Consider the following 15,355-nt stretch of genomic DNA (forward strand, 5'->3'; position numbering starts at 1 on the left):
AGATATTATTCTTGTGAGAATTTACTTGCTTTTTGTGCTATTGTAATTTTCTTTTGTTATAGAACTAATAGGTTTGATGTGGATTGGTAGATGGTGGTGTGGGTTGGTTGATTTGTGTTTGGAAGTGGTAATTACCCTTACTTAGAAAAATATAAACAAGACAATCCTATGTTGATCTCTACTAAATTTTTTAAAATTTCATTTATCTGTGAAGTTTAAAACAGAACTTTTGAACTACATGATGTACTAGGATCTTCTGATCTCCAAATTGCATTGCCTGTTCTCCCCGCCTCCCAACTTTAGACCAAAGTGCAAGAGAGGAAGTGAACAGAGGACACAAGGGAAAGAAGAGTGAGTCCTACCTGCTGTCCTAGGCAGAAGAACCATCTCTCCCTGGAGCTCAAAGCCAATTCTTCTTTACGTTTCCATCTTAATATTTTAAACACAACTTTCACACTGCCACAGAAAGAAAATGTAATCAAGATAGCTTCTGCCAACAATCAGCAAGCTTTTTCTGTAATAGCAAATATTTTAGGCCTCATAAGTGAGGAGACAAAATTAAGGCTGTTATACAGATACCTATGTTCTAAGAGAGGAAAAAATATCCTCAAGTTTTCTCTTGGAGAAATACAAACTTTACTTATGGACATTGAAATTTGAAGTGGATATAATATTCACATGCCTCAGGATTTTTTTAGTCTGCAAGCTAGTTTGTCAGCATCTGGTTTAGACAGCATATTTAATAAACTACCATATTATGTTTACCCCTGGGACTTTACAATGCATCATCAGAGGTACAAGGGCACAGTTTGGCCCAGGACGAGGTACATATTCTCCCTCTTGAAATGTCTTGGAGGCCCACAGAACCTACTGATAAGAAATGGACCCCAGTGGTTGAGAGCGTGGCTCTGTGTCAAATCACCAGTGCTCAGAGCCAAGCTCATTCTTACCGTGGTGTGCTAGCCTCTTGATGTCATGGTTTTCTCATCTATCAGCTGGAAGGAGGTATGAATAAAATAGAACACAAGGAAGAGACTCCTGAGCACAGCACCGTATATGGTGCTCAAAAAACACTGGTATTCTTATATACTGATGAACGTTCATTTCCTCTACTGGTGCTCTCATGGAGGGATCCTGCAGAGTCCCCATCTCACCCAAGTGTTGGGGGCTTCTCGGTTCTCCTGGATTTAAAATCTTTTGGGGACAAGAAGAGGAAGAATCTGGAATTAGTGATTATAGATGTATACCATTCCCTGCCATGGGACGAGCAAAACATTCTCATATTGTTTATTCCCAAATGAACTCTGATTGCCAGCTGCTTTGTCAGAGCCAGTAATCTGCATGCCCACTGCCATGCAGAAAATCAAAAATGGGTGGCTGGTTTAGATTGTCTAGACTAGCAATGGCTCCCTGGACAGGAGCTGAAAGATGGGAAGTGACAGCTGCAGTGAGATGTGTGTGATTCCCAAGTGCGGGGATGGCACTTCTGGGTAAGTAGGAGGGGCCCTGCAGACATGTGCTTATGGGTGTCCCCCTCCCTCCCTGCAGGGCAAGCTGCCAAGGTGGGAGGTCAGTGCTCAAGGCAGACATGGGTGAAGGCAGCCCCAAAAGGGGTCTGTCTGGCACAGTTTGGCTGTGGTCAGCTCTTCTTTCCACACAAAACCTTTGCCTCAGGCGACTGGCTGGGCAGAATGGCTGGCAGGGTCAATAGTCACAATGCAAAATCAACAGACCTGTTCAGTGAGCTGTTAACTATCTGTGAATGGTGCCAACTTCCCCTCCCACTGGACTGGGCTGGCCTGGGTGTGGGGGAGGAGAGAGGAGAGGCCACCTCTGCTTCCCAATCAAGCACAGAAATAGGACATATTGTGTTCTGGGTGTAGAAAGAACCAAGATTATTTTGGAAATTATTTTCTGGCCCATTACTGAACAACAAAAATGGGTGTACTTAACTGTACGTGGAGGTCCGTACTGTCATCCTAGCTAATAGGGAGGATGAGGCAGGAGGATCACGTTTGAGGCCAGGATGGACAGCTTAGGGAAATTCTGTCTCAGAATAAAATAAAAAAGGCTAAGGATGTGGCTCAGTGGTAGAGCTCTTGTCTAATATGTGCAGAGACCTGGGCTCAACCACCTGAAAAAGTATCATGTGTTTAATAGCCCCTTTATTTGTTTAAAGAGTAAAATGACAATTTTTTGCTGCCTGCCATGCTGGAGGAATGTAAGACACTGTTCTCCTTGTAGACCAGTGCTAGTGATAAGCTCTTGTGAGCAGTTAGTTAGCAATGGTAAATTAATAAATCCCAAATAGCTCACAGCCATAGACCTTAGTTAGGATCCTAGATACACTACTATTCTGCTAAAGGCTCTACCATTGTTAACGGATGGGACTTCATTTCACAGCTATGGAAACTGAGGCAGTAGCAATGGCTGAAAGTCACATCAGTGATTTGGCAGGGCTGGGACTTAGATGTAGGAAATCTGCTTCTGGAACTGGTGCCTCTCATACCCACGGCACACTGCAGACCACAGAAGACGATGTCAGGTGACACATGGGATGCGTGGGCAGCCCTCAGGTGATGTGCTGGTGACTCTTGTTAATGCGTGGGAACTATGGTAGTAGAGGTGAAGAGTGCTATAGCTGACTGGCCAGCACCCCTGAAAGCTCTTGCTTTCTTTGTGTCATGTATGTGACATGGCATCTGTCTACCACTGGGGTCTCCAACCAGTACTTTATTAAACAATACACTTGGTACCTAGCATCTGCGCTCATAAGAGTTAAAATACTGTTGACAGTTACAAGTTAGTTTGCTTATACTGTGACAAAAGGTAATTTCCAGTCCTTCCCTCCACTCTTGGAGGAAGAACATGGCTAGTCCAGGCTGACTACCCATTTGTCTTTCGGCGTGGGACCCTGTAGAGAGAGATGCCCCCAGTGTTTTAGTCCACTAAAAGCACAGCAATCGGCAGGTGGCCTTTGACAGCATTTCAACTTCTCACAAAATTACTGTAAGGCAGATCCTAGGATATTCCTTTACAAGTGGGGCAACGTGGAAAGATTAACTGATCTGCTCAAAGCTCCAGTCAGTTTTCACCAAAGCTAGGAGTAGATCTTACATGGGTGGACCCACATAGCGTATACACATGATTTCTGTGACTTTTGAACCTGTAAACCCTCTTAGATTCTCCACATTGAAAGTTTATTTTTCATTCTAAGTGAAGTTATACAACATGAATGCAACCATTAAGAGAACAATTCTCATAAGGTCAACTATTTAATTTTCAAAAAAAATGCTGAAATATCACATAATCTTGGATCATTTCCGAATTTCAAGGTGGGGCAGAGCCACAGTATCATTAAGAGCTTCCTGTTCATGATAAATGATTTCTTATTCTATTAAGGAGCGATATAAGGACACTAAGAGGTTGGAAAAGGAGAAGTCGTAAAAATGTTGCTTAAGAAATATTCATCAGTTATGTTTCCTATTGTAGCCTTTGGCCACACTGGTTTTTAAGTGATTTAGTGTTTAATAGTAGTTAATGAATTACATCCCATAAAAGTATTCATAAAGTTTTAAAAATGGGTCCATGAAAGTGGATAAAAATCAGTGTAAAGGAAAACATGGCCCTTGTATCTTTTAGCCAAATAATTTATTTGAATATTGATTATTGAAACATATTTTTCCAAATTAAAAAAAGTGTATTTGAAGAAAAAAGCATAATAAAGGGAATTTACTGTCTTAAGTTTTGAGCTTTTTTCATCACCATCCAAAATCACTGAAGTGCTATATTTCAGGAGCCCCAGTGCCTGGGCCACTATTCCATCACACAAGTGGGGTTCGTTTCTACACCCACAGCTGACCATCCAGCAGGGAGCTGCCCTGACCATAATTTTGAGTTCATTCAGTTCAGGAAGAGCATCAACATGTCAGCAAAACTTTCACGTACCCTGGAATCCTAGTCAGCCCAATTATTCACATGCACAGGCAGACCATGCCTTGCCGATTTAACTGAGAATTAAAGCTGGAACAATTTGGAAGCAGTTGTGTTAACCCTGGCGTAGAAAAGCAGCTGTGGACCTGGCTGTGGAGCCTCGTCAACAGGGAGGCCACACACACACACACACACACACACACACACACACACACACACGGTCAACAACATGGACACAATGGGAAGAGAGTATGGTAGGCCATCTCGCGATAATTCTCCCTTTAACCAACTGTTGGATGGACTAGAGCTCTCCACACTTTCAATGCAAGAGGCCAACTAAGATCCAGGTCTTCTCTCGAGCACACCAGCATGAGCCTGTCTCGCTAACAGGTGGTGTTTTTTTTTGTTTGTTTTTGGTACCGGGGATTGAACTCAGGTCCTTGCTCTTGCAAGGCAGGCAGAGGAACCACTGAGCTAAATCCCCGGCCCTTGCTAACAGGTTTGATGATTACCAAGACATAATTGTTTCTACTCTAATTTCTCCAGTTGCACTTGTTATTGGAACACAATTTAAGTAAACATTAATAACAACTTGACTAAATATGAATGCATAAAAACTTTTTGTGAAAACAGTGTTGGAAGACTTGATGAAACAAAATTGAAACAAAATCGCTAGGCAGGTAGATGTAACTAAGGAAGTATTTGAAACACTACAGAAAAATATGATTTAATGTCAAGAAAGATTCTATACTCAAGCAGTACCACAGGTGTCTTTAAGCAATTGGCCTATTTCAAGGATACTCAACCGGAAGTTGTTAAGGGTGATGCATTGTGGGTACAATTTAGCAAGCGTGGCACAGTAGAACTCTACAAAGCAGATGCATTCTCAGACAAAAGCCCGAGACTCTATCGCACAAGATTGAAGATTAGTGTCCATTTCTGTATTTTAAATTAAAATAAAATGTCTAGTGTTCACGTATCGCTGTTTGTATTTGGTTTGGGTTTGGGTTTTTGGTTTTGGTTTTGGTATTTTTTTTTTTTTGAAACAATGTCTCAGTATGTAGTCCGTGGTAACCTTGAACTCAAGATCCTTCCGCCTCGGTCTCCCCAGTGATGAGATGACAAGCGTGCACCACCATTTTGGGGTTGTTTTGTTTCTTCATTTTAGCCAACTTTTTCAACTAATAAGCAGCTAGTACTGAATACTCAAACAGGGCTTCACACACACACACACACACACACACGGTCAACAACATGGACACAATGGGAAGAGAGTATGGTAGGCCATCTCGCGATAATTCTCCCTTTAACCAACTGTTGGATGGACTAGAGCTCTCCACACTTTCAATGCAAGAGGCCAACTAAGATCCAGGTCTTCTCTCGAGCACACCAGCATGAGCCTGTCTCGCTAACAGGTGGTGTTTTTTTTTGTTTGTTTTTGGTACCGGGGATTGAACTCAGGTCCTTGCTCTTGCAAGGCAGGCAGAGGAACCACTGAGCTAAATCCCCGGCCCTTGCTAACAGGTTTGATGATTACCAAGACATAATTGTTTCTACTCTAATTTCTCCAGTTGCACTTGTTATTGGAACACAATTTAAGTAAACATTAATAACAACTTGACTAAATATGAATGCATAAAAACTTTTTGTGAAAACAGTGTTGGAAGACTTGATGAAACAAAATTGAAACAAAATCGCTAGGCAGGTAGATGTAACTAAGGAAGTATTTGAAACACTACAGAAAAATATGATTTAATGTCAAGAAAGATTCTATACTCAAGCAGTACCACAGGTGTCTTTAAGCAATTGGCCTATTTCAAGGATACTCAACCGGAAGTTGTTAAGGGTGATGCATTGTGGGTACAATTTAGCAAGCGTGGCACAGTAGAACTCTACAAAGCAGATGCATTCTCAGACAAAAGCCCGAGACTCTATCGCACAAGATTGAAGATTAGTGTCCATTTCTGTATTTTAAATTAAAATAAAATGTCTAGTGTTCACGTATCGCTGTTTGTATTTGGTTTGGGTTTGGGTTTTTGGTTTTGGTTTTGGTATTTTTTTTTTTTTGAAACAATGTCTCAGTATGTAGTCCGTGGTAACCTTGAACTCAAGATCCTTCCGCCTCGGTCTCCCCAGTGATGAGATGACAAGCGTGCACCACCATTTTGGGGTTGTTTTGTTTCTTCATTTTAGCCAACTTTTTCAACTAATAAGCAGCTAGTACTGAATACTCAAACAGGGCTTCTATTTTAATGTGAAAACAAAATACAAGCAAAAACTCGATTATGTTACTCCTGAAAGCGCAAGATCCAAACTTAGGGACAATAATGAAGAAAGCCTAGGATAAACTGTGTGTGACAAAAAAGGGGTGTCAAGTCTCTGTGGGTGGTGATGGGAAGTCACTCCCAAGGCAAGGAGGGAACTCACGGGGACAACGCGTGCACACTTGACTTCTAATGCTAACTGTGTGGGTTCTAAATGTTCTTGAGACCATAAGAACCACTTGCTGAAGCCTTGTGTGTTAATCAAGGTTGCAAGCATTAATTCAGATGAAGTCTCAGGCACAAAATGAAACATTTGCTGCTCATCAAATAGCTTTTCATGTTCTATGTCACTAAGGAATGAACCTGTGTAAAGCTGACGAACTTATTTAAAAGTAGTAATCTGTCATTGCATGCATGTTGATTCGTTAATTTTGATACTAATGCTGTAATTGGGTAAGAATGTACTCTTGTTTTGGGGAGATGGTTACAAAAGTATTAGAGGTGAAATGTCAGGCTTTCTGCAGTTTACTTCTGAATAATTTGGCAAAAATGTGTGTGTGTGTGTGTGTATGTGTATGTATACAGAGAAAAAAGAGGGAGAAAGAAAAATGGAGAACATGTCAATAATTTGTGAACCTAAATGCAAGAATATTTATTGTATTATATTCCCAGAAAATGGCATCAATCAAAGAAACTAATGAATAATTAGTCTTGTGTCAATTTTAATGTTTTACACAAGCCAAAGCCTCTAGTTTTATGCTTTGCCATTCCTGCCTTAATTGTAATTCATACATAGAATGCACCTTCACCACACCAACCCCAAAATAGCCATAGAATTCATATATCTTAAAATTCCAAGTCCAAACTGAACACCAACAAATGGCCAACTGTCAAGCACAAGCATCTGTTCAGTGCATATTACACGGCAGGGAGACGTATGTGAGCAAGGCAAGGATTCCTTCTCTCCTGAGACCATCAGTCATTGGGGAAAACAGCCTGAAATGTACAACTGCAAATACTCCCTGAGAATGCATCAGAAAGGGGGCCCCATTTAGTCTGGAGCAAACCAGCCAACAATTTGTTCAAGAGTGAAAAGTTTCCAATGATGATTGGCAAACATGGCTTTGATTCCAAGAGATGAAGCTAAACTTGGCCCCTTGTCACCTGGTCCCTTCTTGGGGATTAAAAGACTGTGAATCTGCCTCTCCCTTCCCTGGCCTTGGGTTACTCAGAGTCCCAAGTGGTGCATGGCTGAAGGATCAGAGATACGCTGTCCATTTAAAAGCAGGGGCTCCACGTGCACTGGAGCGCCAAGCCCTGGCCAGGTCGAGCTTTCTCTCCCAACATGGAGGCCTCAGTGTGGGCCTCAGGGCTGTGCCCATGCTCAGCCATGCCTACTCACACTTCTAGAAACAAAAGCCTGGAGAGACTTGTCTTCAAGCGGTCTTTGTTTGAGTCCAGGGACAGAAGCATCCCCCAAGTAAAGGAGCACATAAGCCCCACTGTATGACATCACCAAAACGTGCATACACCAATTAATGCCACAGGTGACATCGTGTTCCAGAAGCTTCTGAGAACTGGCTGTGCCTTTCAGAGACTGTTGCGGTTCCCACTCCTGAGGAGGCGGGCACCAGCACCCCAGGGTGCCACAGATTTCTGAGAAGCACCCGGGAGTTTCTGATTCCAGGACTAGGGAACTGGCCCCAGACTGCTCTCCTGAAAATTGTCCAGCCCATGCTGAGGCAGCCGGCCTGGAGAATCCAGGCTTCCAGAATGGCGGCCTTAGCAGCGTGGTCCTTGAATGTGTGACTGATGTTCACACAGAAGTTTAGGAATCCAGAAAGGCCAGGTTAGCATGATTAAGTCACAGTATGACTTAATGACCCCACACACCTGGCATGAAAATTAGACGCATCATTCTTCTACACATATCAAATAACCAGCACTGTGAGAAACTATAGTTTTCTTCCAGTCAACTACTTTCCAGTCATGTAAGTTAAAATGTGCACAAATGTGGTGAGGGTCGGTGGAGAGTGTCTGAAAATCACTATGAATTCCCCTTCTATGAGTGGCAGGAAAGACATTGTCCTAGTCCAAGGAAATACAGTCAATATTTGGAGCCCATTTTTTTTGCACAAACCGAATTCCCTATCTTAGAAATATCCTGGGCATTTTTAAAATTTCCAGATCAACTAGCCAGCCTCTCTCCTGGACTTGTTCTGCCTCTACCATTGATTAATAGTCCCCCCACCCCCGCCCAGGAAAGCAAACTAAAATTCTGTTAATGTTAACCTGAAGAAATAAAATTAGGACAAGGGTTAATATACAACCCTAGAACGTATCATGTATGTCAGAACACATTACATTCATGATTTATAGCTATTTTACTCTTAGTTCCTCTACCGGCAGACGCAAGCTAGAAGATGACCTTCTCTAGCGTTCGTGTGTGACAGGTGATGAGCATGAGGTTGTAAACGTGTCACGGTGACTGGTTAGCTAGGACGAGGGTCCCCTAGCTCATTGCCAAATCAAGAACTTAAGAATTTGCCTATATTAGACCCCTTTGCGCTGATACCAGTGGCAGCATCGTACGGTCCAACCAATTATTTTCCTGGGAGGAAAAAAAAAAAAGCTAACTCTGTCTTGTTTATAAACTACGTATGATCCTCACGTACCACAGAATTATGTGCACTCACCTGACATTTCTCCTACAGTGCAGCATGTCCTTACTTTTCTGCCTGTTTCCTTTGCTGTACTGCCACACATCACTTTAGTACCTGGTTCTCAGAGAACAGAGAAATTTGTTTGCTGTTGCCCTATCAGCTGCGATCTATGAAGCTGTTTTAAAAGGAATCTTTCCTGTTTCCTTCCTCCCAGGGCTGTGCCTGTACAGACAAAGGCCAGTGTTTCTGCGGTGGCGCCAAAGGCGAGAAGGTAAAAGAAAATTTAACTCTGATTTTCTCACTATAAGTGGCATCAAGTAATTCACACTCAAAAGATCATCAGTATGTTGTTCCATTCCCCAAACCCAATTTTAAGTAATTGTATATAAATTAAAACAAACAAACAAAAAAAACAAACCGAGAGAAAACAAAACAAGATACCAGAAAACACACACACACACACACACACACACACAAAGAAAACCTCAGATATTTTATATAAATACTGCCACTTAGATTGTTAACTCTCTTGGTTATTAGAGAATCAGTAACAAGTTAGCAGAAAAAGAAGTGTAGGAACCCTCTACCTATAAATGTACTATTCACAATCTTGCTAAACATTAAAAAAGTAAAAAAAAAAAAGTGGTTTGCTTATTTTGACATAAACATTGAAACCCATGGATGTTTTTCCATTGTGTTGGTACAAGATCTCCCCCTGGTGGAAACGTGCTGTAGTTGCATGCTAGTTGAGCCCAAAGTTCATTCGAGGGAAATAGAAACACTAGCTCCATTGCAGAATTCCAGAAAAACAGGAATGCTGTGAAATCTCATTAATTCGCTCCATTCACTTTTTTAAAATTTGTGATAATAAAGGCGAGGGCAGAATTAAAGTTTGCCTTTGTTTGCAAAATTCTTTCCTACGAGACACTAATTATTTAACAATAGACACTAATTGTTTAACGATACTGAAGGCTATGTAAAAATATTTTAAGAAAATATATTTCAAGCTCTTTAGACGAAAAGATTTACATATAAGTTATGTGCTAACTATAACTATTATTGTTATATCTATTTTAAATTATTTTATATTTCATATGTAGTTTGACTTAGGTGTTTTTCCTGAAGCTATGATTGTTTGTTCAGATTCACGTTGGAAAAACCCTCTCTATGGATCCAGCTTGCATTTAAGCAACTACTGACTCTCAGCTGTTTGCAAGATAGGACTTTGCATTTCTAGAATATGAAAAAAATACCTAGGTATGGATGGGCTCTAGCAATTTTTTTTTTACTCACTTCTTATGAGGTGTGTGCATTCATACTCACAAACATGAAATAGCTGGCTTGATTTTTTTTCCAGTTCTATAATGAAGTTACACACATCAGCCAGTAGTCTTAATGTTAAGGAGTAATCCAAGGGTCTGTGTCCATGGAAAGATTATTTACTGGTGGGATGTGGTCAATCACCGGGCCTAATGAACTCTGGTTCACTATTCCAGAGACTTTTTCACAGTACCATCTGACTCCCTCTAAAAATTTATTTAGCTCACACTTTTGGCTGTGCTACCTTTGAAGTATCTCCTGTGTCTCCTGCAGGAGAAGATAAGGTCTCGTCATCTTCCGTTCAAGACCTAGCCAGTGGATTGAATTACTAATTCTTGTGTAATCAAGAAAGATCTAAAACTCACTGCATGGTAGTGGTTTTTTTGTTCATTTGTTTGGTGCTGGGGATAGAACTTGGGCCCTTCTGCTTGAAAGGCAAGCTGTGGAACCACTGAGCCAAATCCCCAGCCCTTACATGGTAGTGTTCTTCTAAGTGACACTCCCCAAAACTCATTCTACTGACTGGGTCCCACTCTCCAGCCCTCAGTCGGCATACTCCACTACTTTGATTTTTCTGATGGGGCTTTTCCCTCAGCACCTTATTCCCTTTCCCTTAATCTCTGCCCTGAACAGCTCTACTACTTGGGGAAGTCAGGTTTCTACAACCCTAAAGAAAGTACCAAGCCTACAGGCGTATCAAACCCATGCACTGACTACAGAGTGCTGCTTAGTAATTTCTTAATCCAAGAAAAACTATGCAAAATGTTACCATGAAGGCAATAAAGATGAGAACACTATGGTCATGAGTGTGGGTGTTGTTGGATAGTTGCTGTTCTCTGTGTTTCTCATCTTGTTTTGGTTTTAACAGGGGGAGAAAGGCTTTCCCGGACCCCCTGGTTCTCCAGGCCAGAAAGGATTCCCGGGTCCTGAAGGTCCTCCTGGACCCCAGGGACCCAAGGTAAGCTTGAAAAAAATCTCCCAATTCATCCAAACCTTCTTCATGCCTACCCCATAGACTGCTGAGGCCCCAGAGAGAATTCCACATCCTAGCTCACTGGCGGATACATGAAAAATTCCTGGTCTTCAGTCTTAGCTCAGCCCTCAGCATCCTATTCCAAGATGACTGCAAGTGATCACCATTGTCTTCAAGTCCCTACTCAACCAACTTCCTTTGCATCCCCGTCCTAGTTCTACACCTGCGTCTGCCCTGTCACTCGTTCTCCTGCTGGAGGAAATGAGGTCTTTTCATCTTCCATTTGAGACCTATTCGTCCACCCACACCTGATCACTGGAGGGGATTCCCACCAGCACCTTATTTCAGGATGTGTGTCCTCTCTCACTGTACATTCCAGCTTAACTTTTGATATTGGGTTTTTTTTCTTCTGGGCCTAAACATGTAAATATTTTACCACACTAGTGTCAGGCTCCCTCTAGATTTTTTTTAGGTTCTGTAGCCAAACATTGCCCTATCCTTCGTGTCTTTTCTTTGCATCAAGCTTCCTGAAGGAATCAACATGCTGCCTGAAGTTTCTCTGATACTCATTCATTGGCCAGTGGTTATTTGCCTTCTTTCCCTTTCCCCTGAAAACATCCTCACAAAAGTCACCAATGGCCACTGTTAGTGGGTACTTCAGTGTCTTTATCTTACTTGAGCCCCTCTGCTTTGTTTCGGAACATGTAGATAATTCTCTTCTCCTTGACACTTGACACACTTGTTTGTCTTTTGCAACACTATTTTCCCTGATTCTCCTCCTGTCTTCCTGTCTGTTCCTCCCTTTATGGGTTCCTCTTGGTTGGGTCCCTTCAAATCTGGGCTCCTAAGGTTCTTACCAGAGCCTGTTACCCATCACACAAATCACACAATTTTATCCTAAAGCCTGCATTACACAAAGAGCTTTGTTTTGATAAATACCCTAGAGGATTTACTAAATAATTCCTTGACCACTGGATTCGCTGATTGTTCTTTCTACTGGGGACCTTAGCTGGACTTAAATCTGGGCTTTTTCACGTACACATTTACTTCCCTGACTACGGGTGCCCAAGAGGCTATGAATTAACTATAAGTTAAAAAAGATCATTATAATTCTTCTATGCATTCTTTTAAACATTCCATACTGTATTAGAATATGTATTAGCATAATGTGTAGAATATTTAAATGATAATCAAAGCCAACATATTGTGTATTTACTTTGTTGAGGGGCCGAGCCATTTATTCCTTTTTTTGTACCGGGGATCGAACTCAGGACTTTTCGCTGGCAAGGCAGGTGGCGGCACCACTGAGCTAAATCCCCAGCCCCATTTATTCTTCACTGTATCTCCTTTGCTCCTCACACTGACCCCATAAGTCTTGACCCTGGTGTCTCATAGCCTTGTTCCCATTGTAACTGCATTTCATGGCTGAGGAAACTGGTGGAATACTTAAGTAATTTGCCCTGGGTCACACAGATAATGGGTAGCAAAATCCAAATTCAAAACATTTTTTATATTATGTGGGGTTTTCTCCCCCTCACACTAAATGATTTTCTAGCTGGAGTCCAACTGGGTATCTACTACTGAGTTATAACACTAGGTGCTGTGAGTTAGAGCAGATCCCACAGGGTAAGGGTTCAGGCCCACAGGACTGCACACCCCACCCCAGGTTGGATGCCAGTCACTAGTAGTGGGCCTCCAGGTTACCCACTCTTCTTTCCAATTTAACTACACACTAGAGTGCCCATGACCTCAGGCTTGCTAGTTAGCTTCCACGGCTCCTAGAAATCAGGGAAACACTTGGTTCTGGTGACCAGTTCATAAGAACAAAATGTATGAACAGCCAGCTGAAGCGGTATCATCGGGGGTGAGAGCTGAACAAGCCCCAAGTTCAGGAGGCTCTGACCCCATGGAGTTGGCATGCACCACCCTGGTACGTGGGTGCTTACCAACCCGGAAATTCTGAAATCTACACCATTTAGGGATTCTTTGGGAGGCTTCCTCACAAAGACACGATGAGTTAGTTACTAACTCAGTGTCCAGCTCTTCTCCCCTCACGAAAGGGTGGGGACTGGAGCAGAGAGTCCCAAGCTTCAAATCCCATTGGGTGCTTTCTGGGAAGCAGCCTCCATCCAGAGCCCCAAGTTTGCCTCATCTCAATAAAAGCTGTTTCTATCCCCAGAAAAACCCAAGCAATTTAGGCGCTCTTTGTCTGTAAGTGGAATCAAAGACCATATATGAGAACCAAAGCTGTTCTTCCCACCCTTATCAGTCAAGAAATAAGAATTTTAGGAGCCATGTACTGGGAACCAAGAGAAGATCAAATGTAAATATTTCTTATACCACATTTCCGATACAAGAATGAAACTCTTGATACCAACATTGTGCAGGAAAAAATGCAGAAGGTGTCTGTTTGGGGGAAATTCTCCTGTTTCCATGTCTGTCACATTGGTGTACATATTCTCTTTCTCTTTGGCTTCTGATCCTGATTTTGAAAAGTCTTTCCAATTCTGCGCAGACTCCAAAAATTCCATTCACCCTTCGGGGGCTTGGCCTGGCATTTCCTTCCACTTCATGAGCTCACCACTTCCGACCTAGATTTAAATCGGCCTTCCCTCTTTTTCTCCTTCTCTATCTCTTTCTCTGCTTGTTCCCTGTCTTTAGAGATGCCAGCCATCGACTAAAATAATAGTTGTCAGCACATGGTGCTTGGATGGATTACCAATGCATGGATATTTCATAAAGTTCACCCAAAAAATCTGGGTCATGCTGCCATAGAATTCCTATTTTACAGCACAGTGCATAGATATGCACTGCCTCGAATCAAAACTCAACCTGAAGCAGACAATTAGAGAACACTGAAACCTGACCAAAGAGGTTTTTCAGAATTATAAGCTTCCTTTCTCAATTTCAATATTTTCTGCGTGAGGAAATTTACAAGGGGGAAATAAAACCTGTAAGCCGCTCTTCTGCCTTCTGCATTACTCGGCCTCCTGCCAAGAAAAAGCTCAGCCTTGAATGTGGCCATGGGGCCAGGAATTCCACCTCATACAGGAAAGGCTGGCTTTGGCCTTGACAGTCCTATCTCAGAATACTCTGTAACACCCTTTTCTCCGATTATCAAAAATACCGAAATGTACTGAAACACTCTGGCGTGATGCCAGTGGCTTTTGGACAGTGGAAATTTTACAGCAAGTGGTTCAGTTGAAATATTCTCCATTTAAGGTTATCGTCCAAGAAAGAAGGCCTCAAACCTGTATTATGTGCCCAGAGCAAGTTTATGTGTGGATCATGCCGTCCTTACCTCATTTTGTGTTACTTGTGCATGTCGGGCATACAGTATTTTTGGTAATAAAGTGTTTCTCCTGCATGGAAACACTGACTGTTATTCTCCTCTGCCATTATAATTGTGGCATTCGTTCCTTATCAGGACCCAACAGCTGGCTGGCTGATGTAGAGCTTTGTAGAATTTAACGTGCAAGAAATCACCAAAGAATAGCATTACAAATGCAGATTCTAAATCAATAGGGATGGTGGGTAAGCAAATGTAGGGGCACAGAAAAGAGGGTGACCTAAAGATTGACACATGCTAAGCAAGCCTTCTTCCACCAAGCTGCATTCTCAGCCCTGGAATAAATTTTTGTGAGACGAAACAAGCAAGCACTTGAACCTTATTAACAATGAAACGACCGCAAGAGCAATGCAGCGTGGCCTATGACTAAGATTGGAGCTGTGAATGTATGGATTTCTTAGCGCCAAATAAGTTTCCACAGTGCTCACCTCTTCTTTTTTCCCTTGGATCTAGGGATCTCCAGGACTTCCAGGATTCACCGGTCCCAAAGGTGTAAGGGTTAGTAGTCCAACCAGTCCATTCTGATTGTCTGATGAACATTCTTCTTTTAAAAAGATCAACTCTGCAGCATAAAGGTTATTCAAATGTCGGAAATAAGGAAGTGTATAAGTGTGGTTCCTTCGATGAAGTTCAAAAACAGGTAAAACGAACCCATAGTGGGCAAAGTAAGAATAGTGGCACCACATTAAGGGTGGGTGCTGACTGATAGGAAGGGCACGAAGAAGGCTTCCTGAGTAATGGGGTTGCTATGTCACCGTGGATCAGTGGAAATTATTGTGCACAAATAAATATTCATTAATCTGTTCACAGAAGATGCAAGCACTTTATTATATGCAAAATATACCTTTAAAAT

The 15,355-nt window shown here is 42.0% G+C and overlaps 1 protein-coding gene across 1 annotated transcript in view; it reads left to right on the forward strand.

The window, feature by feature from the left end:
- The first annotated feature begins 1,477 nt into the window (after window positions 1-1,477).
- The window catches only part of Col4a3 (collagen type IV alpha 3 chain), an 82,230-nt gene continuing 68,352 nt past the window's right edge, over window positions 1,478-15,355 (forward strand). Inside the window, exons 1-5 of the mRNA XM_010611959.3 lie at window positions 1,478-1,490; window positions 7,792-8,000; window positions 9,048-9,131; window positions 11,049-11,138; window positions 14,956-15,000. Of these exons, the coding sequence (XP_010610261.1) occupies window positions 1,478-1,490; window positions 7,792-8,000; window positions 9,048-9,131; window positions 11,049-11,138; window positions 14,956-15,000 (441 nt within the window). The remainder of the gene's footprint in view (window positions 1,491-7,791; window positions 8,001-9,047; window positions 9,132-11,048; window positions 11,139-14,955; window positions 15,001-15,355) is intronic.

Source organism: Fukomys damarensis, unplaced genomic scaffold, assembly GCF_012274545.1.
Source record: "Fukomys damarensis isolate Sample0158 unplaced genomic scaffold, DMR_v1.0_HiC HiC_scaffold_16, whole genome shotgun sequence".
Taxonomy (NCBI): domain Eukaryota; kingdom Metazoa; phylum Chordata; class Mammalia; order Rodentia; family Bathyergidae; genus Fukomys; species Fukomys damarensis.